This window comes from Athene cunicularia (assembly GCF_003259725.1).
Source record: "Athene cunicularia isolate RWA chromosome 1 unlocalized genomic scaffold, athCun1 chr1_part2, whole genome shotgun sequence".
Classification (NCBI taxonomy): domain Eukaryota; kingdom Metazoa; phylum Chordata; class Aves; order Strigiformes; family Strigidae; genus Athene; species Athene cunicularia.
Window position 1 is genome coordinate 49,882,933 of NW_020799092.1, and position 23,676 is coordinate 49,906,608.

A 23,676-nucleotide genomic window follows, 5' to 3' on the forward strand; every position below is an offset into this window, starting at 1 on the left:
GACATGTTGCCTGCTCTCAGAGATGCTGTTGTGAAGGCAGTAAGCAGATGCAGTATGCTGTGTGTAGATAAATGTGTAGCTTCCAAACTTCCAAGTATGATTCCAAAACTTTTAATTACTGGCATCAATGAATCAACGGAGCTACATAACAGCTGAGTGACTACTCTCTCAGTGTGATTAACAGACCAGGTGGGGTTTTAAAGCAAGGTTCTACATGTCTGTATGCATATTGAGGAGAGGTAGATGCATGTGTTTTGTGGGGAGTTCCAGTTAAACTATTCAAAGCCATATAATGCAGACAGTTACTGAAACCTTCTGGACAGGAAAATATAGAATTCAAGCATTATTTTCAATTGTTTAAAGAAATGCTAAATCAATTTTCTCATCAGAGGAGCTGTTTTAAAGCAATTCACCAAGTCAAGATAATGAATGAGCTGTTCTTTCACAGCATTCCTCAAGGAGGAATTATCCCAAATGATATGGTTACTTAATACGAACATTTATAAAGGGACAGTCATTATGCGAATTATGTATTTTACATAATTTATTTCAACTTCCAGTTTATAGCAGCACTTATCTTTTCACTTTTCAGTGATGAAAAAGGCATCAATTATAATTCTCCTAGCATGTCTACAGAACAAATGTCTGCTAGTGAAGTTGCTGTGCTCATTCAAACAAATAATTATACATTGGAGGGTCCTGGGCAATCTACATTTACCAAAATAACAAATAGATAAAAACCACACATATGTAGCAGTTTAGGTGTATGAGAAACACACTACAAAATATAACTAGGGGCATTCTGGTCTGTAGCAGTGCTACCTACCATGTGATGACTATTGGCCATGTGCTTCTGCTATTAAATACGTAAATACACTTAAAGCCCAGAGGGCAATATGCCTGCTGCCATGTTTTTAAAAGAAAACAGAGACTATTGCGTTCATGTCTTCTCAGACTCAGTACATTTTTACTGAGGCTTATCCAGTTTGCATGCACAAACCATGGCTACAAAGCATTCAAGTATGAAAGAAATATGAGCAAACCAGATTATAACAAGTATTTCAAAGAATCTATAATCAGAGGTGAAGAGGTATAATGCAGATAAGCAATTTAGAACCACACCACAGGTTATTATTACAGCAATGTACTATTTAGGAATTAAAGACTGCTGGGCTGCATCAGCATGCCTGACAGCAGAGGTTGGCCAAATGTTCTGGTCAGGACTAAAAGCAATTTTGCTGGCTTCTACAAGCAAAAATTCAAAAGCTGAGTTATTAATAAAATAACATTTGCTAATGTACTTTGGCAAAGACCCTGCTAGACCTTGCAGATGCTGAAATGGTCTGAGATCTCCATCTTCTAGTCTTTGCACTGCAAATCACAGATATTCACAAAAGACAGACTCCCTTGATATGGGCTACAAAAAACACTGACCAGAACAGATTTTTTTTTAAATTATGGCTCAGGTGAGCATTGTGGAAGATTAGAAGCTCCTATAGTAACATAGCACAGGGGATCCATGTGGCTTGAGGATACAAAGTTCATCGTAATATTTCCATGTCTTCTTGTAATCTTGATCAATACAAAGTATCAACTACTCACCAATTATTTAGAATATCCAAATCTTTCATAAGAAAATCGAAATAATAAATTTATTAAATAGGTAGGAATTAACTGTTCCTTCCTAAAGTGTTCATGACTTCCCCCCTCCCATTTTATGCTGCATGTTTTCCTGCAGTCAGCTGTCAAACTTCTTGTTCTAAATGCTGAGTCAAAATACAAGGATAATATCACTCATGTCACCCTTGTATATTTTGTAGCAACCATTTAAGAAGCAAGCAGTATTACTTCCTTCTTGATAAACATTCCAGTTTATACTGTCTCACACCTAATTCTAAAAACTTAACTGTTTCATATGAATCCTTACTAGGTACATGGAAATCCTTATGTCAATTAAAAAAAGCAAAATCTCATGAAACAGTTTCTTTAACAGAAAACAGAGTTATACAAGACTTGATACTTAACTGGCAGTAATGACAACATTCTACTTCCCTGAAAACAACACTAAAAGCTTTCTCTGATTACCAATCACATATCTGATTTCTGAATTCCTCTTTTTACAAGTATGATTCTGCACAAGGATTTCTACCAGAATGTGTTAGCTTTTAGAACTAGGTAACTGACGAAAACCGAGTTCATGTTCCCATTCTGACTTTGATGTTATACAAGTTTATAATTTCCCCATAAAATATATTAATATTTTTATTTAATTTTCTTATACAACCCGGAGGCCCATCTAGCCGGTATGCCAGTATGGTTCTGTGTGACTACACAGACATAGTTATCCCATCCCCAAGATAATCTGTAATTTGACTGTTATCTTTTAAGGCTCTCACTATTTTTCTGCATTTCCAATATCAATCTGTGTCTTATAAATTAAGAATATTGGTAATTGATAGAGTAAATAATTGCATTTGATGGATAATACTGTCCTGGCAGGTAGTCCTTTCAGCAGTACTCATTGAGGCATTCTTTATAGAAGAAACATCATAACTGTATATATTTGCATTGGGGTACACAGTGGAAATTTACTGACAAGCTCCGTATGGGGAATGAAAACATTTTTCAAATCTTTTCACTGTTCAAAGTTGCTTATACTTACAAGCTCCATGTAAAGGAAAAGCAAGAGTATCATTGCTATAAAAATGAATGTGAAAATGAGGTTGAGAAATTATTACCTGGAAGTGGCTACTGAATAACTCTGCTTGGACTCTGATCATCACCAGTATGAATTAGGCATTTTGCCTGCAAATTAATGTAGTTGTGTCAAGTTGGAGCCACTGTCTGAGTGAAGGCTAAAAATGGAGCCAGGATGCTGCAGCACAGTCCTGTAGAGCCGGGAAGAGCCTCACCACTGTTGATCTGATATTCAGCAGGTGAAGGTGGCACAGGCTGTACTTCCTTCTGGACCCCTATCAACTGCAGAATGACAGAGCAAGAAAACTCTGTATGGGAAGCCCTGCTGATTTTTGTCCTTCTCAGTCCTTAGGTGTAGTTTTACAAGTGCAAAAGAAAGAAATGCCACAAACTGTTTACATTATGAAAAGAGAGCCTTTAGGGGATTATTTTGCTATGGAAATGGCACTGGAGGAATTCATATAACCCATACCACAAGGGCGCCCAGTTACCGCCACAGCAGGTGCCATATAGAACAGACAGAAATCACAGCACTGCTGCTTACTGTTCAAGTGTGCATGTGTACAATATACTGATTTAATTTGCTTACAACTTTTCCAAATTTAACTGCATGGTTTGAACACAGTCCATGCCAGGTGTCTGCCTCAGGCTGGTATTTTTTTTTTTTTTCTGTTTGGTTCTGTTTCTGTTTTAGGGGTTTGACATTTTCAACCAGCGCCATTCAAACACTTCTGAGAGTGAGACCAAAGAGAAAATAAGCTGCTTTGCTTTATAGAATTGCCTCATGCTTTGAAGTAGAGACATACAGTTTAGCAAGCGAGTAACTTTGTGTCAAGGATGTTCATTTTGCTTCCCTGTGATTATCTGCCCCAAACTGGAAGATTTTAAGGTATCTTTGAAAAGTCAGTAATTTTCATAGTTCCAAGAAATTAGCTATAGGTTCAGAAACAAGTATCTTCACAAACTGTTCATCATTCAGCATGCCAAAGTGTCTCAGCTCCTAGAGATCCTCAGCCTATGAAACTGCCACTCTCAGAAGAGAGACAGAGCATCCTGCATTCTCCCTTAGCCTCCCACTTCCATTGCTACTGCTGGCAGGACTCTGTGCTGTTCTCAAACAGGGACTGAGCTGGCCCCACACAGCCGCTGAGGAACAGAGAGCCAGCTCTCCTCCAATTACTGATCCCAAGTACTGTGAGTGCAGATGGATCCGGGTACCTGGAGCTGAGGGAAGATGGGGGCGGGAGGGCTCCTGGCTCTGGGCCTGTCTAGCAGGGACACAGTGGTCCAAGTCCTGTCCTCCTCCCTCCCCACCAGCCCTCTGTAAGAGGCCAAGCAGAATGCTTGGCATATCTGTGTGCAGCCACACAGTTAAATGAAGGCTGTGTCCACCTGGGCCATGCTGTGAAGAGGCATGAGATCAGACAGAGAAGGGTTTGATAGAAAAATTGAAACAGGCTACCCAAAAGGATCAGGAGGCAGGAACAGACTTGAATCAGTACAAGAGGGTGGAGTTGTTAGAAAGGATGGTGGGGATGGGAGCAGGAGGTTGGGACTGGCTGACTATAGAAAAAAGAGAAAAGGAGAGATTTTGATTTGGACAGCAGGTTTGCAGTGGATGATTAGCATTCACTGGTGGTGGAGACCAGAAATGAGAGACTCAAAGACTGAAAACCGGAATTGCATAGAAGTAATGGGATATGTCACAGAACCACGGCTGAGGAGGTCCCAAGGAGAGAGGGTTTGGAAGTGACAGGAAGGTAAAAGGTAAGTTTAGGGAAATGGTCTGAAATTGCCAGTGTTTCTTTGGCTCTGGAGTTTGGACTGGTCACCATGACTCAACATCACCACCCTCTGCTGTGAACATGCAGATATGAAGCCCAGAGGCAAAGCAGGTGTTTGTGCTCCTTCTCAAGTGGCTCATAGGAAGCAAAAACACATGCTGCTATTAGCAGGTAGCTCACATGGCAAACATCCATGCAGGGAAGCTGACAGTTCCAGTACTCTGATAAGACACATGATTCATATGGCAAACTTTTGATTTTGAGGTTGCTATCTTTTTGTAAAAAGTAAAGGATATATGCACACAGAAAGTCCTGCATTAAGGGAACTTTCTGGAGGTTTCAGTGACGATGACTGAACTTGATGTCAGACTAAGGTTATCTGTACCATGTGTGTATGCATGGTACTATCCTTAGTTATATGATCACACACTGTTTGTTCCAGAGGACACAACCCTTTTTCATTAAAGAGGATCTAACTTGTGATCATGAGGTGGGAATTTATAGTGACAGAGACCCCTGCAGCTCTCCCGCACTCTGCATCTGCTGTACAAGCTGGAAGGCTTGTGGGAAGGAGGGTGTAAATTCAAGACAGCAGAAGATGTGAAAACATTTGCCTCTTGTTAGGGGGGCCACTTCTGCTAGGAGGAACTGAATTTGGCCAACTCCGATGTGACATGTCTAAGATAATAAGTGAATTTCTAAAATCAAACTATTCCCAAGCAGTTATAAATTGTTTGGTTTGGGGTTGGTGGGTTTTTTTTTGTTGTTGTGGGGGGTTTTTTGTTTGGTTTTTTTTTTTTTTTTTTTTTTTTTTGATTGCCTCCACATCCCACCTAAGCTTAGATTTGTTCAAGTGACAAGTGCCCATGGCTGGTATTGAAATCAAGAAGAGCTGGACCTGATTATATCTCTGAGGAGAAGAGGAAGGGCTGATAAAATAGCTATAGGGATAGCAAGAGTCCTGCAGTGAATAGCACTACCTAGATAGGACTGCCCTGTACTACTCTAACATCAGCATAAAAAGTAATCAGTCTTTTTTTATGAGCTAAATATATGACACAGTTATAATCATCATTTAAAACAAGCAACAAAACTACTTTTACAACCGTTTGAATTCTACAAGGGAAATAGGGCTGTCGGTATATTAATATATAAGATTACATCAAGTTAATATGTGGCTCTGTCTGTTCCTAATGAAATAATGTGCTAGACCCTCCTCCCCCAATTAGGTAGCCACTCAGCTAAAAGAGGGGTAATAACACAAATTTTCATAAGAATGTCCTCAGACTTCTCAAATTAGAGACCCTTTGACTTTAATTTCTTTGTGCTTCAGTATAAAATGTGAACAATAATGGACAATAATACTCCCATTGTGAAGGCCATTGCAAAGATAAATACATTAATGCTTGAAAAGCCCTTAGGAAGTACAGTGATGAGTGTCACAAAAAAGCCCATGAGGAAATGAATGATTTCATCTTCATATCAAGGTTTCCATAGTGTGCAGTAAGTAAGGCCTGGGGCCACACACTGCACAGAAAGTGTAAACCAAAATATTGAATAGCTTGTCATCAAGTGAACACCATTCATTCAGAGAAGCAAGTGAGACAGAGGTCCTGTGAAAAAATGGGATGTGACTAGATAAAGTTTGTATCATAATGCATACACACAACAGGGGTGAAAAGTTTATACTAGTGACCTTAATTCTGGCATTTCCTAGCTTCCGAGGGCATGACTGCAGCCTCAGTAGTGTTATTTTTTTAAAACCATTTTTTAATGTGTAACTTTATTTGTGTTTAAATCATCAGCAGCTCATTTCTGATCTTAGGCTTGTGTCCTGATTTCAGCTGGGATAGAGTTAATTTTCTTCCTAGTAGCTTGTACAGTGCTGTGTTTTGGATTTAGTGTGCGGATAATGCTGATAACTCACTGATGGTTTCGTTGCTGTTGAGTAGTTCCTATCCTAAATTAAGGATTTTTCAGTTTCCCATGCTCTGCCAGGGAGAAGGTACACAAGAAGCTAGGAGGGAGTAAGGCCAGGACAGCTGACCTGAACTAGCCACGGTGATAGGGTGTCATGCTCGGTATATAAACTGGGGGACGTTGGCCGATCACTGCTTGGGGACTGGCTGTGCATCAGTCAGTGGGTAGGGAGCAATTGCATTTTGCATAATTTGTCTTTCTTATGGTTTATTTCTCTCTCTCTTTTGCTATTATAATTTTCATCACCATCATAATTATTATTATTATTGTTATTACATCATATTTAATTTTAGTCATTAAACTGTTCTTATCTCAACCCACAAGTTCGGCTTTTTTTTCTGATTCTTATCCCCATCCCACTGGGGGGGAGGAGTAAGCGAGCAGCTGCATGGTGCTTAGTTGCCAGCTGGGGTTAGGCCACAACAGCTTGTTTGTGTGATGCTTTTCTTTCTCTAATCCCCTGTATTTGGAACACTTTGTCCAGATATGCAAATCTTTGCAGCCTGACCTTGAGGAATAGTAGGAGTTTGTATAATTTAGATTAGTGCAGTAATTGTTTGGCCCAGATGCCAGAAACATCCCCAAGGGTATTTAACATTCATTCAAAAGATGTAGCTGTTGCTTCGCAACTTAAGGTCTGGACAAAAGTACCAACTTGCAGCCAAGAGAATAGGCTGCAGCTCTCACCTGGGAGGCAGCAGATTCAGGTGGCTGGTGCAGCACCAAGCAGGCTGTCTTCAGAAATGCTACAAGGCACAGTCTGGACAATCTGATCAGCCTTCTCCAACACACAGTCTGCAGAAACCGGGCTGAATCAGTGCCGTCAGAAAGTACACTTGTGGAATTGAGATGGGACAACATTCCCTCTGGCTTCCTCTAACTCTGGCTGCCTGATAAAGCAGATCACTTAATCACTTCTTTTTTGCCACCTGCTCCTAAACAGATCATGTGCTGTACATGGGATCCCTGCTGCTGTTGAGGATTGTTTGTTTCTCTACCTTGGGCACACAGTCCAGAAACAGAAATGAAATTTCTTTATAAACCTAATGTGTGTTGCACATTGCATCTAGTCAAGCCCAAAGACCACCTGCGAGAAACTAAAAGCAAAGAGCCATCCAAGAAGGATTATATCCTTAAATCCATGACGAGGTACATTAGAAAGGGATGTACACTGTTTTCTCATTTTCATGTACAGGCAATAAAATGGATTACCTAGCCACAAATTTCCATCATTTAATTCCTCATGTGGTACCTGATGTGGGAAACAACATCATAGCAGTGCTCACCGAGTACTGATGGAGAGTGAAATGGAAGTTGGTTTTGTATGAAAGGAAGAGCTACAATGCCTATCCTGAAAGATAAAATAAAATCACAGCCCCAAATGACCAGTACCAGCCAGAACAGCTACAGCACAGTCTTCTGGATTACTGTATCACGTAATTAATACTGGTGAGGGTGCAAGCCATAAATGCACTGAATTCTTCACAGGCTTCTACAGTTGTTGAAGAGGAAATGGAAACAGAGTTGGCTAGGACAGAATAAAAGTTTCTTAAAGGTGTAAGCCAAATTCTGCTGGCAGCAGCAGAAAAGCAGCTCTAAAATGTCTGGGTCACTGGAACCATGTGAGTACTTCATCCTGGGAGTGGGGTGCTACCACTAGCATCTGCCTTTGCTCTGTGCCTACCTCTGTGCCACGGGTGCACTGTACACTGTTGCTGGGTGGGGGGAGAGGATTTCAGGGGATCAAGCCAGTTTCAAGTCCTTCTCTCTGCTGCCATGTTACCCTGCATGGCAGGACCAGCCAGCTACCACCATAGTCCTTCTTCAGAGACAGGGAACTACTTGCAAATGGCAGCCTAGAGCTGGAGGTGGCCAGACATGGAGCTGCAGCTGTGTCTGTGGGGCCAGGGCCCCTCTCTCCCTTACACCCCTTGTGATTGCTTCAAACCACCCCCAGCAACCTGCTGCTCTAGGACATGGACTGCCTTGCTCAGAGCCAGTCCTGAAAGTGGCTCTTCAACTTGCCTATCGTCCTCATCCAGGGAGAAATGGATTCAGTGTCTGATGTCACCAAGTTCAGAGGCCCTGACAGCTCCACCTTGCATTGGTTGATGATGGATAGTTCCCTCCATGCCTGCAGCTCTTCCCTGCTAACGAAGTGGGAAATGAAGGCACATGGAGCCAGCTGTACACATCACATACTACCTGAGGCTGCGTCATTCTGCCACCAGAGGTATCAAGACAAGTTCAGTATTACTGGCTACTGCAGCAATCGAACAAATGTTGGGGGAGGGAGGTGAAAAAAACAGCTCGTTCTCAGCTTGATTAACATTGGGTGTTCTCTCTGTAAAATTTCAACAATAGTGACAATGTGTTAATGCACCTACAGCACCCGTTGGCTTATGCAGGGCTCTAAGGAGTCTTAATGAAAAATTATATTGCAAATACTATCTAGGTACTAAAAAGGGACAGAGAAGAGGTTAATTATTTGGGGACTAGCTGAGACATAGTACAGTCCAAAGTCAGCTGCAGCGCACTACTGAGACTATTTGGGAGACACTGTAGGCTTGTTGATTTAGTTGCTTTGCTGCTCCAGTGGGAAACACAGATTCACACTGTGTCATGCAATGCTGGTCCCCAATCTGTCCGTCAGATCTGGTAAATGTTGTGCTGGGGAATCTTGTCTCCCTAATGAACATTACAAGATGGGCAGGCAAACAAGATCAGATTCCAGAAAAAAAGAAACTTTTTAGCTTCTGACCTGTAGGAGACTAGAAGCCTGGTAGACTTAAGGCCACACTTACACAACACCTATAACCCACAGGGACATGATGCCAAACATACATTACAACTGAGTAATTAAATGTTAGTTCAAAATCAGAAGCCATTGCAAATATAATTTCAAATAACTAAAACCACTAGGAAATACTTCCCCTTTTCTATACATATGAGAATGAATTACTTATTGATGGGTTCAATAAAGTCTGATTCTAACAGATGCAAAAATATCTAACGTACTCAGTATGTCAAGAAACTCAGTGATTAACGACATATGTCCCTTTTGTTACATGAAGAAAAGAAGCAGCTTTATAGTACATTAGAAGAACTCAAAGGAAATAAAAGAAATGATGTCTTTTTGTTAATGTCTCATATAACAGGCTTCAAACTTTCTAAGGATGTATAAACAATTGTCACTCAACCAGCTTTGCAGAAATAATGTAGTTGGACCATTAAGTATCAGGCATATTCTTGTTTCTGTTCTCCTCTAAGGTTTAATTAAGAGCAACTAACTTGGTTTTGCTCCTTCTACTTACTTGAACTCAGTATTGTTGCTAGGAGGATCTGTATGCCCAGATATGACCTGTCACTAAAAGTCCTGTAAATTCAGTATGCCATGTAGCTAAATGTAAGATACAGATAGGAATAAAACTTGTCTTAAGGCAATACTCTATCTTGTGATGGCAAACTGAGGTTTATCTTTCTTTTTTTAACTCACATGGTTGCTTTTACAAATTGCATGCAATCCTATCACTTAGAAAACAGCTGAACCAGTTCAATCTCATCTCAGATTTTTCATTTTTAGATACAAACCTGTGTAACAACGCTCATTACAAAGCAAATCTCTACAATAAAATAACATATTTCAGAGCACTGCTGTGGAGAGTTGAAATTATCTGAACCTCACCATTAAGTGTTATATCAACATATATCATTGCGATATAATCTTAAGCAATGCAACACTCATCAGACATACATCCCACAACAACTAAACCTATCACACACTGATTATAGCAGAATCTGTGAAAAGACTGTGAAAAAACTCTCTGCAACTGAAGATGAAAACAGTTCTGTGAAAGACTTGCAAACAATTTCCAGCATTTCTTGTTCCTAGAATTCCATGGGTTTTGTGCATTTGAACTGGATATGGTGGTTTCAGGAGGCAGGGTGTGAAAATGCTAGGTCTGCTTTTGGAGAATTGCTTCATTATGTCAGGCAAATACCTGCTCTGCAAAAGAAGGACCTCAGTGCCACATGTGTAGCAGATACCCATTGTCAGAGTAAAAGGCAACGACTGTGACAAATGAGAAGCTTTTTCAGCTAATTCATTTTGTGTGTAGTCATCTTAGAGCCAAGAGGCTCCAGCTGGGACTAGTGCCTGATTATGCTAGAAGGTGTACCAAGTCAGACAGCATCCTTCTCTGAGCACCTTAGGGGCTAAGCAGACAATCAGACAACCAGTGAAAGAAAAGAACTACAGCTGTTCCTTTTCAGCAAATGAGGAACTGAGTTACATAGCTAAAAAAAGGCCCCAGCCCTCAGCCAGTATAAATTGGCACAATAGGATTCAGGTCAGCACAAATACACTAAGTTACAGCAGCTAAAGCAAAACCTGGAACTGAATGTCTTAGTAAATATAACGTATCCACGTAAGCTTTAGCTATCCACAAACAGTGTAAAGGATAAAATGTACTTTAAAATACGGTACTTCACATGTCTTTTTTTATGAAATCCACAGTATAATATGATGGTTCTGGTTATCAGACTAGACAAGCACAGAATGAAAACTCTGCAATATAAACCAGACAGCTCATTAAGCAGGTAGGGCATATAATGTGCAATAAGGGACAAGATACACCCACATTTTGTCAGGGGAAAATTATTTTTCTTCTAATTTTCTTAGTCATAAAATAACTGGCAGAGTTGAAGAAATAAACTGTACTTTATAGGGGGTTCTGGCAAGGGGGCAAAGGAACATTTCAGGGATTTTCAGAAGGGATTTAAACATCCAGCTGGATCTTGAAAATATTCCAACAGAAACTTCTAGACTTTAACTACACATAACAATGCTGTACTTTCCCCCCCCATCATCCTTTTATATAAGCCCTACATAGACTTCCACCAAACTCAAAGTGTTTCTCTTCAAAATAAAAGCAGTGGATTTCAAATGCTTTATTCTCTGATCTATAAGTATAGCACATTTCTATTGTTTTTGCCTTGTCCACAGAAAACAACATGAAGGAGGCGTGGAGGGTCCCTGCCCTGGTTCCTCAGAGCCTCACTTCCCTGCCAAGAGAGGGACAGGGACATTTCACTCTGTGGGACCCTGACTCCATTTCCAGCTGTTTGTTCTTGAGCCACCAAATGGGCCATTTCTGTGTCCATACTAACTTGTCTGTCTCAGTACATGATAGCCCAGAAATAACCTACTCCCTTGATACCAGTCACAGAGAGAAAATACAGGAAAGCTAACAGAAAACCAGTGTCTGATGGGATGGCTGAAAATGGATCTCAGGAGAGCTACTGTCCTGTGTTCAAAATAGAAAGGAGAAAGACACGATACCCCTCAAACCAGTGACTCTTAGGGAAGTTAAACAAAGTGCTTTGGGACTGAGTAATTAAACATGGATATAAATCCATGAGTAGCAGCTGTGGAAGTAGATTCAAGAAAAAGAACAATTCTAGGACAGGCAAGAAAGACCTGTGTCTGAATAGAAAGAAATGCCATGGTGCCAATAATGTCATGAGAAACATTATCATTTTGTTGGTTTAGGAATGTACTTGGGTCTGTCACTTGAATTTGTAGTAAGTACAAATAAAGTGAAGCTGTAGATCAAGAGTTGTTCCCTTCTAGTCCTTCTAATTCACTTTTATTTTTCAGGATTATTTTTGAATCTTTCACATCAATGCTAATAAGGAACATTTCTACAATCCACAGAAGGATGAGGATGTAGAAAGGACAAAAGAAGAGGATAAAGTCTCCTATGTGAGAGACTTTGCATGAAGAAAAATATATTACTTTCTACAGAAAGGTTTCTCCCAAAGTTACCTCATTTGAACTTGTTCCCTTCTCCTTCAGAGATCTGCAGGCCATGGCGGGGGTACAGTACCACAGAGCCAACACTCACAGTAGGGTTCTTCGGAAAAACATTGCACAATTAGCTGAGTACAAGTGTGTGTTTAATGTGCTTATTCAGTTTTGTAATGCTGTTTGACAGTCATGTCTAAAATCTGCTAGTGAACAGCAATGTACTCTGAGCAGAATGAAACACTCCACATCATACCTGAAAAATGTAGTCTAGGGTATATGGCTCCTCCCTGTAAAACCATGCCATATGGTAATGGTTGGGACACCTGTAATGGAGCTGAATCTGCCTTCAGTTTTATTAAAGGTGAATTCCCATCTATCCTGACACCATTGAAAAACCTGTCACTGGTCACCTGCCATAATGGCTAGGTTCCCATCTTGAAAGGGCAAGTAGTACATGAATAAAATAGTAATGCCTCACATACAGAAATCCCGAATGTCAGAGATGATACTAAACTTCTGTGCTGACTTCACTAAGAGATGTTTCTCAAGGGTTTTGACTTGTATTTTATTATTGTGTTTTCAAATGTTACAAAACCCCATAAAGGTATGACAGAAAGTACCTGATATTCAAGTGCTCACTTCTTCAGAAATTATGCTGAAGGAAGTTTTTAGAAGGACATTTTAATTTAAAGTTTGGTAACTTCCTTGGAAACAAACTATACATTGGTAATTTTTGCTACTGCTTATTAGGAAACAAAAAAATGTATACACCACTCTTGAATGAAATGTATGGCTGAGAGGATCTGCTCTCAGGAATGACGAATCATTGCTTATATCCTGCTTTGTCTATGAATACAAAATCATTTCTTGCTTATCTGTTTCAAAGGAAAACTACCAGTGTATTCTGCCTGAAGTGTAAATCAGGATTCTCCTCTCATTTGTATACATGTAAATTAATTCTGTCAGATTACAGTGTAAATCCAGTTAAAAGTCCCAATCAAATTACATTTGCAAACTTAAAATAGATTTTCTAAAAAAACCCAACCCTCTAAAAATCAAGTGTTTACCCACTTTGTGTGGATAAGACCATATTTCTACTCCTATCTTTTACTTTACCTATTCAAGTAAATTATATCTCCTTGTATGCACTTGATGGTGGTGGTTTTTAACGTGCAAACACATCATATTAGATTTTAATCAAAACAGACTCTCCATCAGCGTAAAACTGAAAATAAATAGAACTGTGCCTGCTTTATGTATTTGTTAACAAGACCAGTCTGTTTCATTTTGCTGATAACATTCCTGTGTTACTCTTTAACAATGACATATACAAAACATAATTAACATTACAAAGGAGTTAAATTAACTATTTTTTTTTCCAGGAAAATACAAAGAACTAGGAAAAAAACATAGGAGAGCCAAAATACAGATTTGCTTCAAACTCTTAACTAACATTCTAATTCTCTTACTAAAATTTTACCAAAGACAGAAGACCAGACATTCTGCAGAAAAGAAGACAAAAAAAGAAGTGACAGGCCATCCATTAAATATTTTGATTTTCATCTGCAGTGGCAAGGAGAGATCTATAGCTATATGTTAAAAGCAAATTACATACAAAAATATTATGAAAAATAGGTCTGAAAAATTATTATTAAAAAAAACCCTGTCTGCTGATATCCTAATACCTACATGGCAGAGATCCTGCACTAGTCATAAGGAATGCTGTTATTCATCTAATTCTCTTTGACCTTCATTTCTTTCAAGTCACCCAGAAGGACAAAATCATATTCTCCTTATTTACAACTGCATTCCCATTTGATATTAATGGGATTATTTTGTTAGTTTGGTTATATATTCAGATAGAAGAGCTTTCTCAAAGAATCTTAGATATAAGCACTGCCTGGGTTCTCAGCTGCTACAGAATTTCTTCACTTTATTGAAGAATAAATTCTCCTTTTGGAATCAAATAGAATTTTCAGGTAACTTAAATCACTGATATCGTATCTGATTGTACTGTGAGACAAAAAGTTGCAGAAAGTCTAAGGGCTGCAAGGACTTGCAAAGCACTCAGCAAGGTACCTACAGTGTGTAACTCCACAGTGATGCTGAAATACTCCATGGTCTTTCAGAAGTCTGGAGAAACCTGTAAATGCTCACAAAAGACACTACAGAGGTGAAACAATTAATCTCTCCTGGACACATAAGGTTTGATAATCCAGACACCACAGGATCCTACCCATTAACAAAGTCACTAAGAACATGACACTAAAAAAAACCCAAGAGGCAGTATATAGGCTAATGAATGAGTTAATGTCTACTTGTTGCTCAAAGAAAGGTATTCAGAATGTAGGATTATAGTTTCATTTTTCATATTTACACCTTTAATTAACAGCTTTGAGAAAGAGAACTAAATGTGAATTTTTCATTGAAACAGTAAAAAGTTCTATTTCATAAGTGCATTATTCTATATACAGCTTTAATATGTGTGGTCTTGCACTCTGTCTGAAACTGAAGATAAAAAATATAAAGATGTCCATGTACAGCATTGAATGCTACGGGTGCCAGAAATGTACGGATGTTGGTATCTTGCCATCTCAATTATCAGGGCAGACATAATTAATCACATTGCAAAAATAACTAACTTCATCACTTCCATACTACGGAAAAAATAACAAATTTGTAGGGTATTTACTTTCTTACTATAAGCAAGCACATGACCTTTAAGATGAACTAATGCTCTCCTACACTGGACTGAATTTGACTTTTTCAAAGATAAAATATGCAGTATCTGTATTAAAAAAAATCAGTGTTTGTATTTACATTGGATAAAATGTCCTGACAACCAGAACTGGAATAGAGGCCTCTCTGCTGCCTCTCAAACAGCCTAAATGGGTGTAATCTCTGATATGATGTCCTAGACTCAGTGAAACAAATTCCTTTCAAACCGTGGCCAGGCAGCAGAGGGAGAAGTGATTGCCCTGCACCCAAGAGTCAGACATGCTCTGAAGAAGTCTCTGTAATAAAACACTAGCAGAGAAATGCTACTTTGGCTCTTTTACCAGCTGTGGAAATACCTGAGCAGGATCCTTGGAGAGCTGCAGCTCTTGACTCAAGCCATGCCACCCTCATAACCCTTTTTCTGGGTCTAGCTTAAGGGATGGTTTCTTTCAGGTCATCATGTTGGGTCTGTTCGTCCTCAGTGGAGAGAAATGTGCACCCCTAGGGCCTGCTGCATTTCATCCTACTGTAGATGTTTAAAAGCACCCCAACTATACCTCCATCTCTTCATTGACTATAAAGATACAGTGATTAAAATCAGTTGGAGATGTATACACAGCAGCCATCTAAAACAGGCACTCAGGGTCCCCTTCCTTCACTCCAGGGAGGACAGATGTGAAGTGCTGGGTCACAGTGAGGTTGGCAGAAGAGGTAGAAACACAATCTTGAGCCAGAAGCCAGTCACACTATTCATGAGGTCATGTCATAGTCCTGCAACCTTTTCCATGATTTGTTTTCTTAGTTTGTCCTAATATTTTTGTGGTCATAACTTTCACATGCCTCTGTCTCCTATGCTGTCTCTCATCTGTGCTTGTCCCCCTGACCCGTCCCTGAATATCCAGTGAATTGCGTGGACTGCGGGAGCCTTTGCACACTAGAAGGAGAGTGGGCCTGGGACACAGCCAGTTTGTTGCAGGATGGAAACCAAAAGTAAAAAGTGCACATACCCTTAAGTATTACTCACATATAACTGTCTGTATAAGGTTCAGCAGTCTGTGTTCTCCTCACATGTCTGCCAGGGTTATGTCTAATCGAATAAAGGTGGCTCTTTAAGGCAGGGACTGCTCAGGCCTTTATTTCTTTCTTATGCTCTACATAGGGCTTAGATAAATGTTAAATTGTAATAATACTAGGAAGGCAAAGCCAACCTTTCCAATGATGTGATTATTTTTCATAGCATTGAGAATGGATTTCCAAACTCAACTGGTTTTCTCTTGCTAAACACAGCCACATTTGCAGTATTAATGCTACCACTCAGAGGGACAGAAAATGCCTGTACTCAAAAACTGGATGAGACTTCTTCTGTGCTCTTAGTTAACATCAGCCTCAAAGAGAAATTGCTTAATACTAAACATTTTTTTTTTACTAATTTTACCGTTTTGTTGCTAAAGCTTGTTAAGTTACAAAAGAAAAAAATCTGTGAAACAGACAACACTCTTAGAAAGAATTTCTAGACACATGTAATTTTAAAGCATACATCAGTCAAAGGATCATGATCCTGATGGTCTACACTTGTGATTTAATACTTTGGTGTCTCAACTTGACTTTATTGCCATAGCAATGCAATGGTGCTAGAACTACACTGTAAATAAAACATGCCAACTTAGTTGCACAGTCCAAATAAATAACTTTAAATAAATAAATAACTCCATCACACAATCAGTCAAAAATGCAATTAAAAAGAGCCTGCCTCTTGCTTTGTGTTCTAAAAATATGAAATAGTACTTGGGACATGCTGTTTCAAACAAAATTCTTCCCTATATTCGGCAACTCCAAGGTCAAAGTAATAGAACTTGATTTTTCAAAGTTGAAAGAATGGTTTAGTAATTATTTGGTGTGAAGACAACTCTGTTTCTCCACCCTGCATACCATCAAGTTCAGTATAGATTGATACTATATGTAGTATTATTGTGTATATTCATTCATGCTTTCATTACAGCCCTGTGAAGTACAATCATTTATTATACATTCCCTTGAATCCTTTTGAAACAGCAAACAAAATGTAAAATGCAAAGGGAGAGAAAAGAAAGCACCAGACATCTTACTAGGAAAGCAGTATTCCCTTTCTTACCCTCCTTGTTCGAACCATGAACCTCAGTGAGTACTGAACAGTGATGAACATTGGAAGATAAAACTGAACTATAGGACTTTATGCCGCTTTAATGTCCTAGCACAGCAGTGATAAATTCTGAGTGCCAACACAGTGTCACCTCTATGATAATTACTCAAGCAATAGATATCTCATTAAAGAGAACTAAGTGTCTCAGAAACAGTCTTTGCTAGCAGAGTTAGTAATATATTGGAGAGAAATGACCCATCAGTTCTTCAGGTCTTTGCTAACTTTAGTTCAACAGTCTAACATGTCTAGGAATAAGCAAAAGTCACTCAAGTCTTTCAGGCTCCTTTTGCTTGCCTCAGCCCAAATGATTTTTCACAGAGCATCGGGTGAATTATTCACACAAGGCTCAAACCACAGGCAAATGCAAAGGGTAGTGCACAGCATCACATGAAGGAGGCTTCTGGCCACATACTTGTGACCCAGATTCCTTTCTTACCAGCTAGATTGAAAGGAGCAGACATCAGGCAGACTACAGGGAATCATCTCCCCCAGTTAACCTCACTAGCATAAGACTGCAGTATAAGGATTTGTCATCAAAGGTCTTCACATCTTCATGTGAAAATGAAAACTGGAATCTTAATAGCAAATACTAATTTTCATCTATTAAAATGTTATATTTTGTCTATATCTAATACTGTAAATGCTTGAAATACGAAGTATTTCTTTCTTGTTTAGCCAAATTTCTCTCATTTTCCTAACAGAAGCTTTGAATTTACCAAACAACTAGCTTCTGTTTCTTTTTCTGATGTCATTTTTGCAGAAAGCACCTTCTAATTCCAAAAGTCATGGAGTTCTTACCTGGTACTCTAAGAACAGAAATCAGCAATGTTTTCACAATAAAAGGCCAGCAGGCTTTTTGCAAAGTCACTGAGAATGGTGTTATAAAATGCCTCTACTATTAGCAATTGCAAATTAAACATTTATTTACCTTTATGTAGTCTTACCTAAACACCATTTGCTCTAGAAGAAATTGAGTGACTACACAGCCTCAGCAGTTCGAATGAAACATTAGGAAAGTGTACCTGCATGACAATAAGAAGGTCAAACACCAAGATGAAAGAAGCCAAGAAGGCTCTTGAGACCTCGTCACTTGGCAGAAATCCACGATTCAGCTTGTCCCAGCTGATCCAGTCAGTAGTGATGACAAGCACAACTACAGAGGTCAGCGTAAACAGAACTGTCCTGCAAGGGAAAAAAAAAACCACAACAATTCAGAGAGAATATGATAGTAATGAAGATGCATCATTCTATTTTATCTGACTTCTAATGGTCAGCTAGTGCTTGATCAGTACTCTTCTGCTGATGAAAAGAGACTGAAGAAAATTAAGTGTACAAACAAATCATTTAATTCAAAATAGGAAAGCAGTCAGCTGTATCCTTAGTAAAAATAAATTTAGTAGCTGGAGTGTATAACTCTTATTCTTCATTCCCTATTATTCTCTGAAGATACAAACCAATTAAGTAAAATAAGAAGCAAATTATAATAACGTACTAAAGGACTATATGATCTAGGCCAAATTCAAATTAACAATTTGAAAGAACATTTTCTAAGGCACCAAAGACAGAACCTTTGAAAAGTCTTTTCTCAGCTGTAGGAGCTATAGGACACTAACTGTGAAGTCTAGATTTTATATAGAAACACATCTGTATGATGCACTAATTAATCTTTAGTAAATTCTGTGGGTTGTAGAAAGATTTTGCTTTGTGTTTCCTATGATGTCCTTTGTACGAGTTTTCAGCACATCTTACGGCATTACTGAGAAGTCAGTGAAGAGTGAATTACAAAAGTAATAAAGCCTCCATATGAATGATGTGAGAATTCCAGAAGGCACATTTGGCTAATTCATACAATTGTGCTATATGGTATTTAAGAAAATATCTTTCTAAGATATTCCCCCCCCCCCCCAAAAATAGTTCTGCATAATTTCCAGTAGTACTTTGGTGATATCCTTCAGAGTTGGCAGTGATTACTGACTGAATTCCTGGTTTCATGGAAGCAGGCAAATTTGACTGGTAATTTGAGGGGGAGCAAGGCTTCTCCCAGTAGCCATAGCTGTCAGTAAATCTGTGCTATAATAAGGGCATATCCATATCTGAATGCAAGCATGTAGCTAAATAATTGTGGCAGGGTGGAGTTTTTTTCTACAGCAATGAGGTCTCATTTTCTTTAGCTACTGAGGGCTGTAAAACAATGTGAAGAATATTTCCCATGACACTTCCAAACAGGATAAATACTGAGCACAGTAAAGGAAAAATCTGTATACCAGTAGTCACAGGCTACCAGTCTGTACACGTTTCTTTTTATATATCAGCTTTGGCTATGTCTGTGTAGGAAGGGAAAACAAATATGTACACAAGCAGCAGTATACACATTTGGTCTCCTAAACATTCTTCTGTGGCATGATGGGCTGCGCTTCTTCACAATATAATGAGACACGAAATTACTTGATTGATACCACCTTTAGCTTTGAACATTTGTTTTTATTCTTAATAAATGAATTCAGTTATACTAAACACTATGGTCAGCACCGTAACTGTATCCCTTGACCATATTATAAGCATCTGGGCAAGAAAAAAAAAGAATGAGTCATATTAGACTTAACTAGACCTAAGCAATATTCAAGCCTTCTTATCCCCAAAACATCTGCTTAGCTACTGTCTCACCTCTCAGTACTTGAACCTGACTGACTTTTTTCTATAAGCTCCACTTCGGCACATACCCAGAATGGTTTACTTCAGAAAGGCAATTCATCATGGTGCTTCTCTCTTGCATATAGTCTCTTGAGACCCACAAAGGTGTTTTTTCCCACCATTTTCACCTTTGTATCTGAAATTCACATGGAGATAAATGTTCTCACTTCAGCTGAGAAGTTCTCCAGAAAGAACACAGTCCTCAGCGCTTGTCTGCTTGCTGGTGCTGACTGCCTTGGCTGCGAGCGCACTTGTTTTCCTTTCTTCTTTCTGAGGAATTCACGCCTCCTGGTTCACAGCAGTTTAGAACTGTAATTCAAGTATGCATAGTTTGCTATGGGAACTATGTACCCAGAAGTTATGCTCAACAGTGTTCTGCTTGAGTCCCCTTGAATTATGCATTTGTGTTTTGGAGCAAGAGTTCAAAGCATGGAAGGTCAGACTCTGGCATGTATGTAAGCAAAGACAGACATATTTGTATGCACGCTTCACTGGCATGCATGCAAAGACCAATGTATGTGCTCAAGCCCTGATTTCCTTGAGGAAAAGTACATATGCGCTTAAAGAACTGCTTTGTTATTCATTCTGAAATGTCAAATAGAGAGGGAAGGGAGCAGAAGATGGGCTGCTAATAGAATAAGAAAATGTGAAACCAATAAAAAAGGGTTAGAAATAGACTTTGAAATGGTTGCATTAAACAGCATAATTAGCATGCAGTTGCATTTTTGACTTATGATACTGGAACACAGCAAGATATTCAATACATGATTTTGGAGTTATTATAAACTGAGTTTGTCTGGGTTAGAGTTCACTACATTTCTTGTGAAAGTACAGCATTTACCCAGTGTCTTGGGGATTAAGAGAAGCAGCTGAGAATTTAATTTAACTTGACATAACTTATATCAGATGAACCAACATGAGCTACCCTGTAATATTTAGGCCAGTGTAGCTTGTCCTTTATTCTCCAATGCACATTACTGAGAAAGAACTATTCACAGCATGGCTGGCAGGACCTCTCCATCTTCTGCTTAGAGAAGGGCTATGAGGGGAAAGACAAGAGAGGATTGACTCTTCTCTGTACCAGACATTAAGAAATGTAACTTCTTTCTCTACTTCACAGAAGACACTTACGTTTCACGTCTAATTCTAGCTTGCTGTATTGAATGATTATATACCCTGAGCACCCATTCAGCTACAATAACACATATTTCAAAACCTAGTCCATACTCTTCAAGATACAAGGTTGCTATGAAGGATAAAAATTTTTTAAATGTCTGCAAAAAAAACACTGTTGAGGCCAGTTGCATACTAATAAGTTAGAATCATTAGGTAGGTCCAGAAAAGTCAGTACTGTGTTTATTACTGCCAGTGATGATCTAAAATACCCAGTTCTACACTGAACTGAGGAAAAGCTTGAAGAATTTTTCACTGCCAGGAACCTTTCAAGAAGCGGGTAATTTTTTAGACTGCATCTTTATAATCTTTGATAGCCAGGACTGAGTTTGGTCTTGAATTTGTCAAGCTAAGTTACTTGAGCCAAACTGAATCTACACTGCTGGCCCTCATTTGTCAACAGAACATTCATTTTGTCCTCACACACTTAGCAGGGGCCAAACACATTTCTTTTGCTTCTGCACCTTCCCATAACAGCACTTTCTTGAACCATAAACTTTGACCAAGCTGACCAACCACTTGGCATCTATCACGCAGCATATTATACACTACAACAGGTGATGCAGAACATGGGCCAGAAGCTTGAGCAGGTTTTTGTCATTGGTAATGGCCGCAGACAATCCCTCATAGCAGACAAGGTCATAACTTTGACCTTGCAGAAATGCCATTTCTGGAGGAGAAAGGCTGTGACACCTCATTTTCCTCTACACTACTACAATCAGTAGTAAGTACAGAGCATTCATGTGCAATGGGCCATCTTCAAAAAACTACCATGTACCTGCCATCAATGTCTCCACACTGCTATCCTAGCTTTCAAGGACATAGTCATCATCCTCTGAAGTCTGGACAACCCACCAGTAGACAAGTTGCTTGGAAAGCACTTAAAGGTGGGGAAAATCAGATCTGGTGTGTTATGTCACCAGTCACACACTCCCATTACATGTGCTCTGTGTGATCTCTTAAACTTTGCAAAAGTCTGAGATGCTGGTCATATATGAATCTTCTGTTTTCTCAGTGGAGGTCATAGTTATGTGAATAGAAAAAGTCTGTCACTGCAGCACAATGAAGACCCTGCTGGATAACAGGTTTGCATGAAATGTTTAGAAAACAGGGCATTTTTGATTTGTGGCAGTCCAATATACAGGTACTGACCTGCACTGTAGGCAGTGCTGCATATTCCCTGCTGTTTCTGGGGAACCCCGGTCCATAAAATCTTTTTATATGCCCATAAATTTCACAGCATGGTCATGGAGCTTGCACTGAGCTGCTTTGCTATGAGATCAAAGACTTCCTTTGTTCACCTAGATACAATCTTCCAGATGCCCTGCATGCCACACTCTGGCACAGCTGTGGCCAAATGATGAACAAGAACTGGGAAAACTTAAATCAGAAACATGGATACATTAAATAAATAAGACATACTTACAAAGTGCAAATGGAAAAATAACAAACAACAAGGACACAAAGCCAATGCAACATCACAGCAAGGAAAAGTAACAGAAGCAAAATAGGGCTTATTGAGGCCAACATATTCCCTAAAAAATAAAATGAGAATACTGTGTATTTCGGGGAGCAGAGGTGTGCCTTTCTTCAGCAGACAATACTCTAAAGCTAAAGTGAAAGGGTTACCTGCCTTCATCCACTCCAAAATATTGAGGATAGGGTGGGATTTCCTAAAAAGCTTTTCCAGAAGTCTAAGATACATCCTAAATGTTCAGTGAAAGAAAGCAAAAACCACAAAAGTCAGTCTTGTGAGGCCCTAATTTTTATTTTTTTTTTTGGTACCATTTTTTTCCCCGAATCTTTCCCCAGTAGGTGCTTCCATTTCTACACTCTGGGCTACTTCATGGGTGACATCACTCAACAGTGACAAAAGAGAAGATGACTTTTCCCATTGCCTCCAATCAAGCCTGTCTTACTTCTATTTCCAAATGGTAGGGACAACCTATGATACTCAACTTCCTCGGATACAAGGAGCAGGAGTTGCCACACTGAATGCTGGACATAACTGCGTTAACAAGATAATTCCCAAAGAAGATTTTTAAGATCAAGCTGGCACTGAAGACTCTCAAGACTCTGCAGACTCCCTTACAATGCTGTTTAGTCAGTGCCCTCATCTTACTGCAGACATCGTTCTTGCCCTGGCTGACTGGTCTGTAACTCTTCTGCCTTTGTCTTACACAATCCTGAGCTTATGAACTGCAAGTTCTTTATGAATGGGCTGAGCCCAAATTTGTCTGTGGAGAAAATAAAAAGCCACTTATTCCTGGGATCTGCAATACAGTTGTTCTCTGAATGTGTAACTGCATTCAGATACATCAATAACTCTCTAGATCCATAACAAGCAAGGAATAAAGGCCTTCTCCCATCAGAAGCCAGAAATTTGAAAGCTCCTTTTTGAAGAGCATGGCAGGGAATGTCACAGTTGAGTCTGTTCAGCTTGTGTGCAGATTGCCTGCCATACTGGAGTTTGCAGTCTGTCTGCCCAAAGGGAAATCCCACCACTGCCATCTGAAATGTCACTAGCACCATCCCATGCCTGTGCAGTCCTTGCCTTGAGAGAGCACTGTGTGCCAGAGCAGCAGATGGACTTCTCTGAAACACAGAGTTGGGCTCTAGAGGAAGAGCTGTGAGAGACTAAGCCA

The 23,676-nt window shown here is 39.4% G+C and overlaps 1 protein-coding gene across 1 annotated transcript in view; it reads right to left on the reverse strand.

The window, feature by feature from the left end:
* Positions 1 to 23,676, reverse strand: part of TMEM117 (transmembrane protein 117) — a 241,730-nt gene that overhangs the window by 24,596 nt on the left and 193,458 nt on the right. The window contains exon 6 of the mRNA XM_026841040.1: positions 18,190 to 18,349. Coding sequence (XP_026696841.1) covers positions 18,190 to 18,349 — 160 coding nt within the window. The remainder of the gene's footprint in view (positions 1 to 18,189; positions 18,350 to 23,676) is intronic.